Here is a 17,071-nt window from a genome sequence, read left to right as displayed (position 1 = left end):
CTTCTTCGACGTCCCTTCCCTCGCCGACGCACTTCGACTCCGACAGCGACGATCAGATGCCATCCAAGAAGTCCCGCAAAAACGCAGGCAATAGTACGCCTGACCGCGGCGCAAGTTCGTCTACATATCTAGCGGAAAGTCCGAACGGGTCTGCAAACGGCGAGATGAACGGGCTACTCGAGCATCGCCGCAAGCATTCTTCACTGGATGACCCCTCTTCGGCATCACAGGCACAACATCTCATGGGACGAGACACATTTTCTTTAGACGATGATATACCGGAGGAGAAGAAGAAGGGTGAGGGCGAGGCCATAGGGTTCTTTGATATGCCCATGCAGGACAGGAGAAACTTCCTACTGTTGGTGGGGTTGTACTTTTTACAGGGAATACCCATGGGTTTAGCTATGGGATCTGTGCCGTTCCTGCTGAAGCCATTCGTTGGCTACAGTGAGATTGGTATCTTCTCGCTAGCATCATATCCATATTCACTCAAGCTTCTATGGAGTCCCCTCGTCGACGCGATATGGAGCCCCAAAGTCGGTCGCAGGAAGAGCTGGATCCTCCCTATCCAGACTCTATCCGGCTTTGGAATGCTGTACCTCTCCACGCGCGTCTCAAGTCTCATGAAGGATGCCGGTACCTCCTCCAGTGGTGTTTGGGAATTCACTTGGTGGTGGTTCTCCCTGGTGTTCATGTGCGCGACTCAAGACATTGCCGTTGACGGCTGGGCCTTAACCCTCCTTTCCCCTGAAAATCTCTCCTACGCCTCCACTGCCCAAACCGTCGGCCTGACCGCCGGGCAGTTCCTCTCATACACCGTATTTCTCGCCTTCAACTCCAAAGACTTTGCAAACAAATGGTTCCGCCCCGCCGACGCGCCCCTGGACGAGGGTCTCCTCACGCTGCCCAGCTATCTATGGTTCTGGGGCTGGGCATACCTGGTCGCAACTATCGGTCTCGCACTACTCAAGCGCGAAGACCGCGCGCGCAATCTGGAGGGTGTGTGGGACGTGTACAAGGTCATGGGCGGCATTCTCAAGCTGCGCAACATCCAACTCTTCATCGTGGTGCACCTCATCGCCAAGATTGGATTCCAGGCCAACGACGGCGTCACGAACCTCAAACTCCTCGACAAGGGATTCAGCCAAGAAGACCTCGCGCTGACTGTACTCATCGACTTCCCGTTTGAGATCGGCCTGGGTTACTACGCCGGCCAGTGGAGCCAGAAGTACCAGCCGATGAGCGTGTGGTCCTGGGCCTTTATCGGCCGCCTCTTCGCAGCCGTCTTTGCGCAGTTCACAGTCATGATCTTCCCTGCCGGCGACACCACGACGTGGTATCTCCTGCTCGTCATCGTCGAGCACGTCTTCAGCACCTTCATGAACACGGTCATGTTTGTCGCCATCTCGGCTTTCCACGCCAAGATCTCAGACCCCGTCATCGGCGGCACGTACATGACGCTGCTCGCTACGTAAGTTGCCTCCCCGTCCTACTAAAACACACCTATACAAGGTAAAAATAAAAATAAAAAATAAAACGCTAACCCAAACACCCCAGCGTCTCCAACCTCGGCGGCACATTCCCCCGCATCTTCGTCCTCAAATTCGTCGACTGGTTCACCGTCGCGACGTGCCACCCGCCCACCGTCAACCCGTCAGACATGAAGTCTGTCGACGTCATCGACGCGCCCTTTTCCTGTGTTGCGGAGCCGGACAAGGCTCGCTGCAAGGCTGGGGGTGGCGCCTGCACCATCTCGACGGACGGGTATTATATTGTTAATATCTTGTGTGTCGTTATTGGCGCGCTGACGTTTGTGGCGTTTATTCGCCCGACTGTACTGAAGCTGCAGGCGCTGCCGTTGAAGGCTTGGAGGTTGGCGGGTGGGAGGTGAGTGTGCGTGTGGGCGGCAATGGAGGGGGGAGGGGGGTTTTTGTATATATATATATATATATTATGGGTTAAACAGTACAGAACATAGATCCTAGACTTGTATGTTTCATGTGTTTCTGCTGCTGGTGATATTTGGTCTAATATGACGGGTTGCGCTGCTCGCGATATGATTTGACCGCCTTTAACTTTTTACACAATAATCGCTAGTCCCATACATCCCCCTATCTCATACGTCCCTCTCCTTTCACCTTCGCCTAGCCAACCAGACCCCCCCTTCAGCATCAGAAAAACTGCCCATTCTTCACATCCCTCCTCTCGACACTCTGCTCCCCACTAAACCTACCCTCGTCCTCCACCACCATCCCTTCATCCCCGCGCACAGGCCTATCCAGCGCCGTAAACGGCGTGCCACGCACCCTAGCCAACACCCACAGCACCGCAACACGCACGCCAAACGACGCAGCACCCCACAACAAGCCCCCTACAGGCGCAGCCACAAACGCGCCAAACGCGCTCCAGTCATCCGCATACAGGCCGTTCTTGAGCAAGATGAGATTGCCCGCGGCGCGGGCGTCGCCTTGGTAGAAGACGAGGCCGAAGAGGAAGACGGAGAAGATGCCGCCGAGGCCGCCGACGACGACGTCGCAGCCGCGCCAGGCGTGGGCTTTGGGCCAGAGGCCGATGACGAGGACGGGGATGACGGCGGCGGAGAGGAGGTCGGAGATGAGGTAGATGGTGAGGATGTTTGGGGATTTGAGGGCGACGATGACGACGGGGAAGATGAGGGCGACGACGGAGGCGCGGATGAGCCAGAGGTTGAGGCGGTTGCGGAAGAGGTCGTTTGAGGCGGAGGAGACGATTGCGGATTGGAGGGAGTCGAAGGCGGAGGTGCTGAGGGCGACGGTGAGGACGAGGATGATGCCGACGAGCCAGGTGGGGAGTTGGGCGAGGAGGAGGAAGAAGGAGAGGGAGCCGTCGGTGGTGGGGTCGGCGCCGGGCCAGACGCCGGACCAGGCGGCGAGGAGGCCGGTGGCGCCGACGAAGGTAAAGATTACGGCGATGGTGCCGGTTGCGAGGGAGACGCCGATGTAGAGGTCGCGGTTGGAGCGCGATGCGAAGGTGCGCAGCCAGAAGCCGGAGAGGAAGAAGTTGTTTGTGAGGATGGCGACGGGGAGGATGTAGATGAGTTGCCAGCCGAGGAGGGAGGAGTTTAGGAGGCCAGATTCCGGGATTAGTGACCGGTCGATGGTGGTTTTGGAGCCGACGGCAGCGACGGAGATGATGAGCAGGCCGAGCACCATTGCTGCTTGGATGTTGTCGGTGATGAAAGAAACTTTGAAGCCGGCAAGAGCTGTGGAGGAGATGTTAGTTAGGATTCGGGACGGAGGAGGAAGATAGGGGACGGACATGTGTAGACGGTCGTGACGAAGCATTCGACGATGACGACGGGTAGGCCATTCAGGCCAGTCAGAGCGTTGATAACTTGCTGAAGAGCGGAGAGCTCGGCGACCATGTAGAGGAACAATGTGAGCAGTCTTTGGCTTGTTAGTGTCATTCCTTGTCCATTCTCATATGATACCACGTACGTGCAGAGACTCAGATACAAGCCAGTGACAAGTCCATATCGCTGGATGGTCCATTCCGTGAGCACGAAACCCTCAGGGCACTGCTCTCTGATGATCGGCCCAAGCCATGCAAAGACGAGTAGTGGCAACGACGCCGAGAGTGCGTAGACAACAAGCCCCTGAACACCGGCAATAGTGGCGATTTGAGGGTACGTAAAGAGGATGGAAGATCCCATAGCTAAATGTCAGAAAGTCCTAGGTCAGCCACGGATCGTGAGACAGAGGAGAAAAGAAGGAGGGGACAGCGGCAGCACATTCCTCACGCAAGCATTATCTTGATCGAGTTCATACGGTACATCTCAGCGTCGCCAAGCAATCAGATCTGGAATGAAAGATCTGATGCCGGCTCAGCGCCCGTAGTGTTGCCGTGCAGTCCAGCCAGGTCAAAGTGCTTGGTTGTCGTTTTCAGACTACAAGAACCTCAACCTGACCTACTGCAGAGAAGCTTAAGTACCAACCTGGTCATGGGCAAGTTCTCGTGATGCCATCATGTTGCGTGTCGTGGGAGCTCGGGCTCGTGTATGCTCACACACACACACACTCTCTCTCTCTCAAGATATGTCGCAAATGATGTTGTGACGGTGCCACTGCCGCGCATTGATGCTTGCGAGTCTTGACTCACCCGACGCGATGAAGTTGAGAGCGAGCGGTATCGCTATATAGAGATGTTAGCTGTATGCACGATGACAGAATGCATGGCATGTCGCTCAAGTCACGCCGAATAGTCTAACCCTTCTGTGTCCGATTGCTAGAGAGCCATTCTCCCTTGGACTGATTCCTCAACCGCCATGCGATGTAAAGACCCAGAACCCTGACAGAGCACAGTCAGTCTTGTGTCCAGTGTTGCGGACCACCTCCGTCGCAACTTACAGAAAGAGTGCATAGGTGGTGTAGATGATGGCATTGGATGCCTGCGTGGATGGAACACTCATGGCAGAAGCTGTAGCAGAGAAGACTGAAGCTGTAGCAGTAGTAGTAGAAGCAGAAGCAAAAGTGAAAGAAGAAGAAGAAGAAGAGCGGCGAGAAGTCTTCTCACGATGTTCCCCACCATGGCTTTTCTCTCCATCGTCGGCGACGGCCTAATGATCCTTAGCGCTGGAGCCGACCTCGTGGAACAATCGGACGTCGCTAGCGCAGGCTGCATGTCAATTCCTGCATACAGATACATATAAACATATAAATATAGATTATGGAGTCTTTCCAGAAGTTGATTTCTAGTTATAACAATGCGTGAAGTAAAGTGAATCTGGGTTGAAAGTCACAGAAACAACAACATCCTCTCTTCCAATCGGCAAACGCGCAGCCCACGCACCCCCACGCTCGCGCCACACCCCCCGCGCCACACCTCGTGCGCCGATCCATCACATCAACCCACCACCGCGCTAGTCATCACCCTCCTCACGACCACCTGCCAAGTCCTCCTCCCCCTCACACTCACACTCACATCACCACAAACACACTCTCACACTCTCACACACACACAACACACCATGCAGACCCTACCCGAAAGTCGAAGCCAGAGCTTCGAAGAACTCTACGGCCCACCCGAGAACTTCCTCGAGATCGAGGTAAGTAAGCACACAGCCTGCCTACACTCCCCCCTTTCCTCCCGTCCTCATCTCCTCCTGAGCACCCGCTCGCGTGCCATCTCCTTCCTCTGCTTCATATGCTGCCATGTATACTGCGCGAGACACGATCATACACACGAAGAAGAGCGCAATACAACCCCCCCCCTCTTCTCCCCTCCCCAAACTAACACCCCCAACCAGGTCCGCAACCCCCTCACGCACGGCACCGGAAGCACACGCGGCACCTACACGACCTACGAAATCGCCCTCCGCACCAACATCCCGGCCTTCAAGCTCAAATCCTCGAGCGTACGGCGGCGCTACTCGGACTTTGAAGCCTTCCGCGACATCCTCGAGCGCGAGAGCGCGCGCGTCACCATCCCACCCTTGCCGGGGAAGATATTCACGAATCGGTTTAATGACGATGTGATTGAGCATCGGCGGGAGGGCCTGCAGCGGTTCTTGCAGATTGTCGTGGGACATCCGCTGTTGCAGACGGGGAGTAAGGTGCTGGCGGCGTTTGTGCAGGGTGAGTTTGTGTGTGTTTCTTTTTTGGGGGGGCAAAGGAGGAGGTGGTGGTGATGGTGGTTGAGTTGAGGGCTGACTTTTTATTGCTGGTGATAGATCCGAATTGGGATAAACATGCGTGGTGAGAAGGACGTTCGGGGCAGCTGGACGATCGGGGGAGATAAACATGCAACGACCACGGGAACACCACCGCATCTCTTTTGGAGGAACTGGATGGATCACGAACCATGAAGACGGAAGGAAGCAAGCAAGCGAAATTCCACCTCTGACTTGATTCCGTGCAATACGATACCACAAAAAGAACCACCAAATTACCATTCCCACAAGCTCAACTCGAAACAACACTCAAACACGAGAGTGTGTCCCCTTTTTTTTTTGATAAGATTCTCATACCTCATTGACTGCTGTTATGCTGCTGCCCTTTTAGCGAGTTATTCTTCTTCAATCAATCTCAATTCAAATTCAAACTCAAACTCAAACTCGAATCAAATATATATATATACGTCGTCTTCCAAAAACCATCATACTGTTTCCTTATCATATATATACACCAATTCCATTGCCATGCCAAACCAGACAGACAGTATCCGAGGCGATCGTCGCAAAACAACACAGCTACATACAGCACAACAAATGCAACGACAACGGAATCCAAAAAAACACCATGAAATGACGCAGTTAGCCAGCCATCCAGCTGGTATCCATATCTCTCTTGAATATCTCTCTTGAATATCTCTCTTGAATATCTCTCTTGAATATCTCTCTTGAATATCTCTCTTGAATATTATATATAAATCTTCATATATATTCTCATATCTCTCAATACGTCCAAAAGTAAAATTACTCCATCCATCATAGAATGCTCAAACCACGCTACTAGTATGCCGCGTCAACATAATGAATACCACATCTTATAACATATCGAATCAGAACTAACATATCATGCAAAGAATGGGGGAGAAAGAGGGGGTTTGATAAAATGATGAGGGTTCGCTGTCCAATGACTCGCTATGCAAAATTCCATGCTATGCTATGCTATGCTATTTCGTCACCATCCTTCTTTCCTTCCTTACTTCCTTCCTTCCTTCCTTCCTTGTCTGTCCACCACACCATCCACCCGTCAATCCTTCCTTCCTTCCTTCTCATCCACAACACCACACCACACCACACCCTCCTCGCTAATCGCCAATACCCAATCAACATGGTATATATGTATATATAGATATGTATAAACAAACAAGTCCCTTCCAAACCCCCACCACCCGAACAAAAGAAAGAAGAAACCCATCAGAAACGCCCCACTGCGTATGTATATAACCGAAAAAAAAGCCCTCGCCTAGGAGGACATCATCATCATCATCATCACAAGTTTGTTTGTTTTTTCAATTCTTCAAACAACGCGCCTCGCGCCAAAGAGCTGCAGGCTCAGCGCCGTATCATTGCCCGTTGCACTGCCCGTCGTATCGGGCAGGAGCTCCCATCGGCGGAACAGGAATGGGACTGGTTTGCTATTACTGTTGTTGGTGTTGTTATTCGCAGCGGACGGAAGATCTGTACCCAGACGCTGTGCTGTCGATGTCGTTGTCGAGCCCGCAGCGGATCCAGTCGACATGTTCTGCATCATCTGGGGTGTCGCAGGCGTTGGGGGAGCGCCGGGGATAGGCCCGGAAAAGGCAAAGTTACTGCCGGGTTGGCTGCCGGGGAAGCCGGCTTGTCCTCCGCCGAATTGCTGGGTTTGCGCGAAGCCCTGCATGCTCTGCGCTGCGTTCCATCCTGGCGTGCTGTATGGTGTGAACATTCCCGCGCTTGTTTGCTGGGTTTGTGGTAGGCGAGACTGGCTGTTTTGGCGCTGGAGTTGTGCGAACTGGGCGTTTGCACCTTGAGTGCGTTGCTGCTGCTGCTGTTGTTGTTGCTGATGCTGTTGCTGCTGCTGTTGTTGGGCGAGGCGCTGCTGGGGAGTCGAGGAACGGAGCATAGTCGACTGTCCGGCAGGAGAGCTAATTCGGGATGGATGCTGAGGTTGCGCTGCGGTTTGAGATGTTGAATCGGAGGCGGCGGCTGAGGCTGAAGTGGCAGGATGTCCTGGCATGACTAGGCCCAGCCAGCCGTCGGGGGAAGGTGAGCCGCCAAATATGAAAAGAGTGTGTACACCAGGTGAGGCCTTGGAGGACTCGGCTTTTGCAAAGTGGGCGCGCATATCGTCAGTAAGGTCGTCGGAGAAAATGACGGCGATGTCAAAAATTCGTTGTGTGATGATGGGATTTTTCTGTAGCCGTGGATTCACGAGCAGGCAGCGCAGGATACAAAGCAATGCACCAAGGTGAGCCCCTTTCGCGGCTTGGAACGATGGTCGATGTGCGACTGTAAGATGTAGAAGAGCCTCTAGCCAGGGACAGATCTTTGCAACAGAAGCATCGATCTCTGCGTCTGTTGCGGTGCCGATTGCAAAAAAGTCCGAGGCGTCCTCGGAAAGACATTCGTTCAAGAGCTTAAGCCTGTCAATAAGCGCGTTGAGTAACGCATGGTTGCCAAGACTTGTAGGAGCAAAGGATATAGAATCAACAACTGCGAGGTAGCGATTCAGAGTTGACTCGAGTGGCACTTCAATCTGCTGCAGAGATTGAATGCCCTTCTTACCAGTCAGTGGCACAGCATTGAGAATTTGCTCTTCTGTATGCTCCCGAATCTTCCGCGTAACGTCTTCACCAAGTCCAGAGACGAGTTCTGAAACTCCAGAGCTGTTTCTGTCCACCGCAGCCTTGATAGCATCCAGAAGCGCGAGTTCGACACCATTCTCACCCTCCTCACTCAGAACTTTGTCCAGAAGAAATATCATATGGAGTTCGAGTTGACAGAAGGGGATCGACAAGTCGTCAATGGCATCAATAACGACAGCAATCTGGTCGCTCAGTGGAGTAGTGGCAAGCGAAAGACTTCCTGTCGGATCAAGGAGGGTGTTGATGATTCGCTTGACGCACAGGAGCTTCTCGGTATTTGCGTCTTCGGGTTGATAGGGAAATGCATCGAGCAGGATTTGCTTATTGACGATACCAACTGATCTCAACACGCTAAGCAGTGTGGTACCCTCGAGCATTCTGTATAGCCCACTCCGATCATTCTCAGGCAGATGCTTTGTATACAGGTCGATCGACTGACGGACAAGATGTAAGATTAGCGACACGAATTCGGAGCAAAATCGACGCTGTTCGATGCGATGACGATACGCATCTTGCGGTCGGCACGAGGTCACCAGCTTGTCCGAAGGCAAAAGCAGGTCGAGTATCTCGCTCGACATGCGAGCTGCAGAAGCGCCGTCGTGTCCTCCAAGTAGGACCAGTACCTTGCTTGATCTCTTCGCTACATCACCCAGAGAGATACATGATGTGGAAACGAGGATTGGAAGGGCCACGCGCAAGACCGAGAGCTGTTGCTCCACAAGAAGGTTGGAGACCCATTCGTGCGCAAGGCGCTCGAAAGTTTTCTCGTCAAACGCTCGAAGGCGGGGAAACCACGAAACGAACAGGTCGAGGGCCTGGCCTTTGTGTAAGTCTGCCAATCTCGTGGTCATGCGTTTGAAGACTCGACCCATAATCTGCTCATCCATGCTGTTACCGCTGACTAGAATTCGCTCAATCTCTTCGTCACTATCTATGTTCGTCGAATGAAGCATGTCCATATTGTCAGAAGCGGGCGAGCAGACTGCTATCGATGACTGCTGTTCCGTGCGCGATAAATCATACTTTAGTATAGCAACAAGCTGCGGCTCAGCATGGACCTTGACACAAAGATCCGAGAACGCACGCAAGAAGTGCTTGTCGGGCATGCGGTCATGTCGTAGTGCGCTGTATCGCTTCGTCAGGTTACTAAGCACGGGAACCAAAGCGCCAATTGTAGCAAAAGCTCGCGAATGGCAGTTCAGAGTGTCCGCAACTGCACTGAGGATATTGTAGTTAGTACTTCGAGTGATTAAATCGAGGGCGTCTGCCAGGACTGGAAAATCTTCTAGTTGTTCCAATAGTTGCCTTATGGCGCAGACTTCTGTGAGCGAGATGTTGGCAGTGTTATACGACGTTTGGAAACCGTCCTCTTGGGACTCGGGAGAGCCGGCTGCAGACATACGCTCAGCCAAAACTTCTCGAAGGTTATGACTGGCCGCGAAGCGAGCGGTCAAAGTCTCGCAGGCGAGGGGTGGATGTGAGTTGATGGGAACCGGCTCAGAGGCTGCTGCGACGTATTCAAGCCATGAGACCAGTGAGAGTTGCAAAGATTCGATGTGTTCGTCTTCTGCCTCTACTGAGTAACCCATGCCTTCAAGGAGTGTTCGACGAAGGTTTTCGGCCTGTTCTGAGAGTGCACTGGTTGGGAGCTCAAGAATGAACTGCACATGGCATGGTATCTCCGTTGAGCCCAGGTTGATCAGGGCAGAGCCAGTCGCAATGAGCCATTGCAGGTATTTGCCAACATTAAATCGCTTAGACCTGACTAGACCGGCTCCAATTCGAAAGGCTGCACTCTTGCTACATCGACTCGTGCTGTTTAGCGACCGCAGAAATTGCATAATCACTTCATCCGTCTCAAAACCGAGGCTGTTCCACTTCCCAAGAAGTCGCATGGCCAGATATGCTCGATGATCCCCAGTTCGACAAGTTGAGCAAGCCCACTGTAGAACCAGCTCGATTAGCCGTCTTCGATTAGGCACCAGAGACATGCACTGTGCAGAGATCACGCCGATGTCGACTTTGTGACCTACCATGTCAAGAGTTCGGAGGAGGACTTTCTCGGGAGACTGTGTTGAGCTCGAATGTTGCGGCTCACCGCTACTCAGCCGTTGGTTTCGCTTACCGAGCTGTGTGATGACAGCGTCGACTTGGTGTCTTCCTCTTTCGGGAATACGATTGAGAAGAGATTTTAATGATGGCTCGAATTTCTTCCAGGTCTGTGGCAGCAGTAGACAGCCGCGATGTGCAATGAGAAGGGTGAGCAGCAGGTGGTCAAGGCGGCGAGACAGAGGATTCTGAGTATACTCGCCGACTTCCAGAGTTGAGTTTTGCGAATGCTGGAGTAAGCTCTCGGCCAAGCGACTGCCGCGTCGGCGGGATGCGACCAGATCTCGCCAGTGGATCTGTACGAGTAGAAGCCATATCGGCAACTTGTCTGACTGAGAGCCTTCGATCGCTGACAGAAGCCAATCCAGGTAGTGATCCTGGTCAAGAAGTCGATCGTTGTACAAGTGTGTTGACAAGCGGATCGTGTAGTCCATCCTCTGCTTCCAGGAAGTCTGCTGTCCACAAGAATGAACGACACCTTCTACAAACTGTTCCACGAAGACGGTCCATTCGCGAATCCACTTCGTCTCGCTTCCAGCACCAGTCGCAGCTGTTGCACCCTTTCTTTTAAATGCGCGCATTTCATTTGCACCAACGCACTTTGTAAGCCAAACTGCCCTGGGCACAGGAATGCTCTTCGAGAGGCACTGTTCCAACAACAGCTTACCAGCAATACCATGTGGAATCGTCCTGCTGAGGCGTCGGAGACTGGAGGTCGGACCGGCAAGTTCTTTCAACCAGGCCTCCCGTTTAGAATCAGTAAAGGCAACTCTTGGCGGAGGCTTGAAGGTTGATGGAGCAGTCAGACGACCAGCAGCTTGACGAGCCTCGAGGACCTTTACAAAGAGATGCGAAAGGTTCGTAGTCGCATGTTTATTTTTAATGTTCATCTTCATGATCTGATTGGCCGACTGCGATTCGGTGTGCATTGTGCCCTTGTTCGGAAAGCCAGACTTGACCACATTCTCGGTCAGCACATCTTCTTGGTGATTGCCAAACCACGGAAAGAAGTCGACAGGTTCTGCAGACGTTAGACACAACATGGCATGAGAATAAGGTAATCTACTTACTTGCGGCAGGAAAGCAGAGTGCAGCTTGGGGAGGCTCAAAAGTACCTTTCCGACTCTTAGTCCCAGATGACGCTACATCCCTGTCATGGTGCACTTTATGTTCTATATTCTGGTTGCCTGGCCGTGGAGGGAAGGGTATGACGTTCGTTGGAGAGAGCAGTGGCGCACTACTACCTTGAGAGGTCTTGGTGTTTGCTCCAGCAGAGGAGTGCGCACTGGAGAAGACATCTGTGGTGTACGAGCCATCGTCGAAGTATAACTGCGGTTTACCTCGTGAAGCAATCCTCGCGGGTAACCTTGCAGCTGTGTTCGTGGCATCGACCGGTGAAGTCTTGTGGTCTGGTCCCGCCGCAGGAGCACCCTTCAACACACGAGTGTTCTGCAACAGGTTCTCTTGAAAGCGCTTGTCACCATCGCCGAGAGCGCCGCTGAAAGCGGGCTGGTCCTGGCGCGACTGTGGTTTCGCGTGGTGTTGCTGCGGTGTCGGGTGTCCGCGAGATGGGAGGCGATGTGGAGGTCCGGTCACCGAACGCTGCAGAGGGTCTGGTCGGCCCAAGACAGAACGAGAAGTCATAGCACGGTGCGAGCAGGCATGGTCGTGGAGGAGGGAGCAGCTCTATTGCTGGAGAGAAGCGCAAAGAGAGGACGAGGTTGAGAGACGTCGGCCAGCGCGAGATCTCATCTGGCGCAGCGCAGGTGGTTAGTTAGCATGCAGCCTCGTCGGTCGGGGACATGGGGGAAGATTTGGGGGGGGGGAGACACATACTGGGTCTAGACAGCCCGAAATACCCGACGGTTATGCAGGAAAGAGGCGGCGAATCAGATAGGGCAGGATATGATGCGATATAGAGAACAATATAGATGCGACTTAGATGAGAGGAGGGATAAGAAAGTGGTTGAGGAGTAGGTTTGAGGGAATGGGGTAGATCGTCGGAGGTAGTGAGGAGTTGAGGCCTGAAGCAGTGAACAGGTTTGTGCTGCTAATCACTGTAATTAGGCTGGTGCTGGTGCTGGTGCTTGGTGGCAGCTGCAGACAAGGTAGTTTAGAGGTAGATGATAGGCATTAGGGTAGGTAATTAGTAAGTCAGTAAGTAAGTAAAGTGAGTATCAGTATTACAGTAGGTATATAATCATATTATGGCCCAACATCCGGCAACGTTATCGCCATCCGCCATTGCCCAAAGGAGGTCCTGGCGCACGCGGGTGGAGCGACTGCACGATTTCTGTTGCGTCTTCCACTAAATAATACTAATTAACTAATTACTTTACTGTTGCCGAAACCTCGCGCAAATCATCGGTTGAAACATTCCTGCTGCCGAGCTGCTCACTTGTCTCTTCTCTCAGTAATTAGGTATCGTCCCCCTCCATGGTTCTTTCATAGCTACTGAGCCAGTGTGTATCATGTTCTCGAGTCAGTCAGACTGCTTTTCGGTTGCAAGCAGGGCTGACTGACTACATAGTACAAAGAGAGAAACAATCAATCAAGTCGAAACTAATTAGTCGCCCTGCATGCGCGACACGCTCACTGGTCCATCTCCCGAATAGGAAGCGGATTGTCTCATTCGAGGGGGGCTCCGCAGACTCCGGATGACGGGGACGAAAAGATAGGTGTTATTATGTCAACCTTTCTCCGACTCGGCCACCACGGACTGGCACTGGCCTGACGAGAAGGAGAGTGAGCTGGCTGGCTGCTTGCTTGCGTTCCACGGAGACGCACGTACAACAAGCAGTACGTACACAAAGCCGACAAGAGGCCTTGACTACACAGCGACGGAAAGCCCTTCACACAGCGTTCCCCTGCGACGTCAGATCAGATAATAGATAATAGGGAAAGGAGGAGCATGCATTCCGCTGTCACGTATCAGCAGATAATAGCCGAATGACATGCCCCCGGTGGCCACCACTTGTTCACTGGCCGGTGTAAGCCTGTGAGTCGTGACCATGACTTGTCGCTCGCCATCCATCCCATCCCATCCAGATCAGCCATGGCTCAACTCGTATTACGGTATTATCGGCGTATCGCGAGGGGAATGAGAGTGCCCTCTCAGAGCAAGCGCTGATCTCGGCCCGGCGGGCGGTCAGCGAGAACTCAGATACTGTGCGTCCCTCTCTCTCTCTCTCGTAGGTCCAGCACGGTTTGCCACGATAGGAAATATTTATCATCATAATACATATACGGAGGTCCGCATTCCACTGCCAAATGCGAACACCTCAGACAAGACAAAGACAAAAAGTGCTCGGTCAGCTTGCCGTGTTTGTGTCGCGCAGGTTCGCCTCGCCTCGCTCCCCGACTTTTGCTTTCGTCCCAGTGAGTGGAACCACGTTCGTCGCACAGCAGGGCCTCTCCTTTCGTCGTCAAATTTGCTTTGCACAACAAATCCTGCGAAACACAATTTATTACCAAGCAACACTCCCCCAAACCTTCCATACTCGCGAAGAGGAGAACAAGCTGATTACACAAGATGACGGACGGGGTTGCGGGAAGCGGATCTCGCGCTTAGCCGGTCCCTGAACTTACCTAATTCCTATTCCCGGTCTGGCTGGCTGGCTGGCTTTCCCTTTCCGGACAGCCGATGACGGCGTGCCTGAGGTTTCAAGTTGCATTCGTCGTCCGCTTATATAATCAGCTGCCACGAGACGGCACGTGCATCGTCCCATCTCACCATCAACCTCACTCACGAACCTCAAACCCCGTCCCCATAAACCCGCTGACAAAACACACACACCCACAACCTCACACACAAACTCCGCCTCCTCTAATCTCCAATCTCCATCCTAACACACACACCATGGCAACCAAGAAAGACATGCGCCGGCCGGACTTAGGTACGTACCCTCCCTCCTCCCCTACCTCTCTCTCTCTCTCAAAAACACCCCATATACACTCAAATCACGTGCTCTACTCTCCCCATCCAACCCGCAAACTAACCCAAACAAACAGCCGTCCCCTACACCGCTCCCAAAGACGACGCCGCCGCCCCAGACATGATGGGCACAATGTCGCAAACCCTCCCCATGGCCGCCGTACGTATCCTCCTCTGTTATCCGCCCCTCTTCCCCTTATCACATTCCTTCCCTTGTATCTCCCTCCCCCAATCCCCAATATCACTAACTAACACCCAAAACAAGATCTTCACCCGCAACAAAATGATCGGCTGGGTCGCCCTCGTGCTCTCGCTGCAAGGCTATCTCGCCGAGGCATCCGGCTCAGGCTCATCTGGTAGTTCTGCGACATCGGGCATCTTTGGTGTGGGCATGAGTGTGATGGCGCTGGGCGTGTGTTATATGCAGTTGTTCATGCCGCAGCCTGCTGGGTTTGGACAGCAAGGGACGGGGACGGGGGCGCCGGGGGCTGTTCCTGCTTAGGTTTAGGTTTAGGGAGGCGGGAAGGGTGGGAATGGAGTGGTTGGTGTATGATAGAGATATAATGCGTTGTTTGGGTGGTGGTGGGATGTAGTGATCATGTATACATAGCAAAAGCGTGATAATACCAAGCACGTGAGTTGGACGCCAATCCTACATGTACAGACGGACAAACACTCGATAGATTCAGGCAGGGCATCAAGCAAAAAAATACTTTCTTCTTTCGTTTTTCGTTATTATTACTAGCACAACTTACAGCGTCCCTATTCACGGGCGCCATCCCGGAATATCTCAACTTTTTGATCGACCGTCACCGAGTTTCCTCCCTTCAACTGTACCAGGCCCCTAGAAGGTACCGTCTCTTTCTGCACCTTCCTTCCTTCCTACGCTCCTTCCTTCTTTCTTCTTTCGTTCCTGCCCGGCCCTTCCCCCGGGAACAACAGAAAAGAGTGCTTGCAAAAAAAAATCGCTAATTAAGATGGAATAAAAAGACAAGGAGGTAAACAACTGCGTTCCTCCCGAGAGTAATAGTACAAGTAATGAGAGATGCAAAAACTTTGTGTGGAAACAAGAGGGTGGCATGTCCTTCACGTCCCGCACGGCGCAGTTGTGCAGTCGCATTAAGAAGATGGCACGAGGGTAAGGGGCGGATATGGTGTACAGATGTGCTTCGTGAATAATGGTAGGGCGGGACAATTAGAATGGGAATCGTGTGCGTCTGTGTGTGTGTGTGAATGTGTGAATGTGTGTATATATGTATGCTCGGCATGGCTGGTACGGGAATATGTGTCGGGTGTTTTGAGTTTGTAGTGATGTGATGGGCGGGTATCGTTGAATGCGTCTTATGAGAGGATAGTCTTCTCACATGACGACACAGCTGCCTTCCTTGTCTTTGCTGGTCTTGACTTGGAGGGCGACACGCGCGGCTTCGGTAAAGGCCTCGTTGACGCCACGGTTCTTTTTCGCTGAGCATTCTATCGTCTGGTCAGCGGGTGATCCATGTTTGAAATCAAGCGGCACTAATATGGTCACCTACCCATATATCGCAGCGCCTTTATCCTCTCTGCAGCCTTGAGCCCCTCTTCGTACATGATGAGCTGCGCAGGTTCTGTGTTTTCATCATCCCCGTCATCGTCTTCTCGCTTGCGCAGATCGCATTTGAGCGCGACAAGCACAAGCTTGACTCCCGGGCAGTTCTCTGCAATTTCGGCTTTCCATTTTGTTTCTACGTTCTCGAGCGATTGAGGGGAATCGACCTGGTTGGATCGTGTTAGCTTGCAAAGATGCGGCTTGCTCCATCGATCGAGACAGGCGTACGCTAAAGCATAGCATTATCGCATGGGTATCATCATATGACAGACTCCGTAATCGGTCGAATTCCTCCTGTCCTGCCGTGTCCCAGAGACTTAGTTCGATGTGGGTGTCGTCGATGTAAATGTCTATGTGGGCGCATTAGATGGAGTAGGCGTCATATCATTGAAGGCAGGCATACCGTGGACATAGTTCTCTGCACCATAAGTTAGCATACAATCGAGATTCTTCTGTCGATAGACCAGACATACCGAAAACCGTTGGTTCGCTGCGCAGCGCATGCGACGTAAGCCACCTGATCATAAGCTTGCCCGAAACATACTCACTATACTGTAGGAAAGTACCTGTCGCACACCACCGTCAGCACTCATCCACACGCACCACTACCACACGCAGAACTCACCCTCTCGTAAACACATTCAGCAGACTCGTCTTTCCAGCCGCACCATCTCCTCTGTCATCTCATCATTAGCATCTCCGTTTGTCCGCACCCCAGTCCAACCAGGCAACACCCACAGAAGCACCAGTTTCCGCTGTACGGACTGATTCCCACCACAGGGAGCCGAAAACTTCATTGTTGCTGTCAAATGTGTGTATGCGCGTGTGCAATAGGAAAGTCGCGGATCGATCGTAGGCGTGCCGGGGTTGAGGAGCGCGGGCACGGTTGCGAGTGGATAAACCGGGAGACCGAATTAGGCGCGCATGGAGCGACGGCAGCGCGGTGCGGGATCAAGGGTCGCGGGGGAGACGATGGGAATGTTTGGGACAGAGTAGATATGGTTGGTGAAGAAGAGTCAGACAGAGTGACGGCTATTTGCGTGGAGTGAGTGAGTGAGTGAGTGAAGGGTGAAGGAGTAGGACCGAGAGCAAGGTTGACAGGAAGGTAACAA

The 17,071-nt window shown here is 52.8% G+C and overlaps 9 protein-coding genes across 9 annotated transcripts; 5 read left to right on the top strand and 4 right to left on the bottom strand.

Moving 5' to 3' along the window:
* Positions 1-56: 56 nt before the first annotated feature.
* Positions 57-1,891, top strand: EJ05DRAFT_439680 (uncharacterized protein; the record flags this gene model as incomplete). Its single annotated transcript, XM_033741886.1, has 2 exons — positions 57-1,471; positions 1,558-1,891. 2 exons carry the CDS (start codon positions 57-59, stop codon positions 1,889-1,891), a joined length of 1,749 nt encoding a protein of 582 aa, XP_033599978.1.
* A 52-nt stretch (positions 1,892-1,943) lies between these two features.
* On the bottom strand, positions 1,944-3,878 carry EJ05DRAFT_392652 (uncharacterized protein). The gene is made up of 3 exons (XM_033741334.1): positions 3,477-3,878; positions 3,298-3,425; positions 1,944-3,241 (listed from the first exon to the last, which is right to left on the bottom strand). Exons 1-3 carry the CDS (start codon positions 3,689-3,691, stop codon positions 2,172-2,174), a joined length of 1,413 nt encoding a protein of 470 aa, XP_033599977.1. The 5' UTR covers positions 3,692-3,878; the 3' UTR covers positions 1,944-2,171.
* Positions 3,879-4,337: 459 nt separating this feature from the next.
* Positions 4,338-4,766, bottom strand: EJ05DRAFT_392664 (uncharacterized protein). The gene has a single exon (XM_033741335.1). It carries the CDS (start codon positions 4,681-4,683, stop codon positions 4,444-4,446), a length of 240 nt encoding a protein of 79 aa, XP_033599976.1. The 5' UTR covers positions 4,684-4,766; the 3' UTR covers positions 4,338-4,443.
* A 196-nt stretch (positions 4,767-4,962) lies between these two features.
* EJ05DRAFT_465663 (Phox-like protein) lies at positions 4,963-5,796 on the top strand. Its single transcript, XM_033742783.1, has 3 exons — positions 4,963-5,083; positions 5,285-5,612; positions 5,708-5,796. Exons 1-3 carry the CDS (start codon positions 5,006-5,008, stop codon positions 5,734-5,736), a joined length of 435 nt encoding a protein of 144 aa, XP_033599975.1. The 5' UTR covers positions 4,963-5,005; the 3' UTR covers positions 5,737-5,796.
* A 793-nt stretch (positions 5,797-6,589) lies between these two features.
* Positions 6,590-12,569, bottom strand: EJ05DRAFT_538708 (uncharacterized protein). Its single transcript, XM_033749475.1, has 3 exons — positions 12,274-12,569; positions 11,508-12,189; positions 6,590-11,458 (listed from the first exon to the last, which is right to left on the bottom strand). The coding sequence occupies exons 2-3, from the start codon at positions 12,079-12,081 to the stop codon at positions 7,002-7,004; spliced, it is 5,031 nt and encodes a 1,676-aa protein (XP_033599974.1). The 5' UTR covers positions 12,082-12,189; positions 12,274-12,569; the 3' UTR covers positions 6,590-7,001.
* An 895-nt stretch (positions 12,570-13,464) lies between these two features.
* On the top strand, positions 13,465-14,299 carry EJ05DRAFT_476771 (uncharacterized protein). Its single transcript, XM_033744112.1, has one exon. The coding sequence runs from the start codon at positions 13,708-13,710 to the stop codon at positions 14,017-14,019; it is 312 nt and encodes a 103-aa protein (XP_033599973.1). The 5' UTR covers positions 13,465-13,707; the 3' UTR covers positions 14,020-14,299.
* Positions 13,877-14,919, top strand: EJ05DRAFT_392440 (uncharacterized protein). The gene has a single exon (XM_033741333.1). It carries the CDS (start codon positions 14,081-14,083, stop codon positions 14,621-14,623), a length of 543 nt encoding a protein of 180 aa, XP_033599972.1. The 5' UTR covers positions 13,877-14,080; the 3' UTR covers positions 14,624-14,919.
* EJ05DRAFT_476770 (uncharacterized protein) lies at positions 14,637-15,090 on the top strand. The gene has a single exon (XM_033744111.1). The coding sequence runs from the start codon at positions 14,655-14,657 to the stop codon at positions 14,871-14,873; it is 219 nt and encodes a 72-aa protein (XP_033599971.1). The 5' UTR covers positions 14,637-14,654; the 3' UTR covers positions 14,874-15,090.
* Positions 15,091-15,611: 521 nt separating this feature from the next.
* EJ05DRAFT_392438 (uncharacterized protein) lies at positions 15,612-16,873 on the bottom strand. Its single transcript, XM_033741332.1, has 8 exons — positions 16,698-16,873; positions 16,585-16,635; positions 16,508-16,525; positions 16,433-16,449; positions 16,363-16,377; positions 16,188-16,309; positions 15,907-16,126; positions 15,612-15,844 (listed from the first exon to the last, which is right to left on the bottom strand). Exons 1-8 carry the CDS (start codon positions 16,754-16,756, stop codon positions 15,732-15,734), a joined length of 615 nt encoding a protein of 204 aa, XP_033599970.1. The 5' UTR covers positions 16,757-16,873; the 3' UTR covers positions 15,612-15,731.
* Between the last annotated feature and the right edge of the window lie 198 nt (positions 16,874-17,071).

Source organism: Pseudovirgaria hyperparasitica (genome assembly GCF_010093815.1).
Source record: "Pseudovirgaria hyperparasitica strain CBS 121739 unplaced genomic scaffold EJ05scaffold_9, whole genome shotgun sequence".
Lineage (NCBI taxonomy): Eukaryota > Fungi > Ascomycota > Dothideomycetes > Acrospermales > Acrospermaceae > Pseudovirgaria > Pseudovirgaria hyperparasitica.
Note: the sequence above shows the minus strand (reverse complement) of the source record. Positions and strands in the feature narration are given on the sequence as shown.

Coding starts and splice junctions, on each gene's coding strand:
- EJ05DRAFT_392652 (XM_033741334.1), bottom strand. CDS start 3,691: ATGGGATCTTCCATCCTCTTTACGTACCCTCAAATCGCCACTATTGCC. Junction 3,426..3,476: donor TTGTATCTGAGTCTCTGCAC/GTACGTGGTATC, acceptor AACAAGCCAAAG/ACTGCTCACATTGTTCCTCT. Junction 3,242..3,297: donor CGTCACGACCGTCTACACAT/GTCCGTCCCCTA, acceptor TCTCCTCCACAG/CTCTTGCCGGCTTCAAAGTT.
- EJ05DRAFT_392664 (XM_033741335.1), bottom strand. CDS start 4,683: ATGTATCTGTATGCAGGAATTGACATGCAGCCTGCGCTAGCGACGTCC.
- EJ05DRAFT_465663 (XM_033742783.1), top strand. CDS start 5,006: ATGCAGACCCTACCCGAAAGTCGAAGCCAGAGCTTCGAAGAACTCTAC. Junction 5,084..5,284: donor AGAACTTCCTCGAGATCGAG/GTAAGTAAGCAC, acceptor ACCCCCAACCAG/GTCCGCAACCCCCTCACGCA. Junction 5,613..5,707: donor GCTGGCGGCGTTTGTGCAGG/GTGAGTTTGTGT, acceptor TGCTGGTGATAG/ATCCGAATTGGGATAAACAT.
- EJ05DRAFT_538708 (XM_033749475.1), bottom strand. CDS start 12,081: ATGACTTCTCGTTCTGTCTTGGGCCGACCAGACCCTCTGCAGCGTTCG. Junction 11,459..11,507: donor ACTCTGCTTTCCTGCCGCAA/GTAAGTAGATTA, acceptor TAACGTCTGCAG/AACCTGTCGACTTCTTTCCG.
- EJ05DRAFT_476771 (XM_033744112.1), top strand. CDS start 13,708: ATGCGAACACCTCAGACAAGACAAAGACAAAAAGTGCTCGGTCAGCTT.
- EJ05DRAFT_392440 (XM_033741333.1), top strand. CDS start 14,081: ATGACGGCGTGCCTGAGGTTTCAAGTTGCATTCGTCGTCCGCTTATAT.
- EJ05DRAFT_476770 (XM_033744111.1), top strand. CDS start 14,655: ATGATCGGCTGGGTCGCCCTCGTGCTCTCGCTGCAAGGCTATCTCGCC.
- EJ05DRAFT_392438 (XM_033741332.1), bottom strand. CDS start 16,756: ATGAAGTTTTCGGCTCCCTGTGGTGGGAATCAGTCCGTACAGCGGAAA. Junction 16,636..16,697: donor CAGCGGAAACTGGTGCTTCT/GTGGGTGTTGCC, acceptor ATGAGATGACAG/AGGAGATGGTGCGGCTGGAA. Junction 16,127..16,187: donor CGATAATGCTATGCTTTAGC/GTACGCCTGTCT, acceptor CGATCCAACCAG/GTCGATTCCCCTCAATCGCT.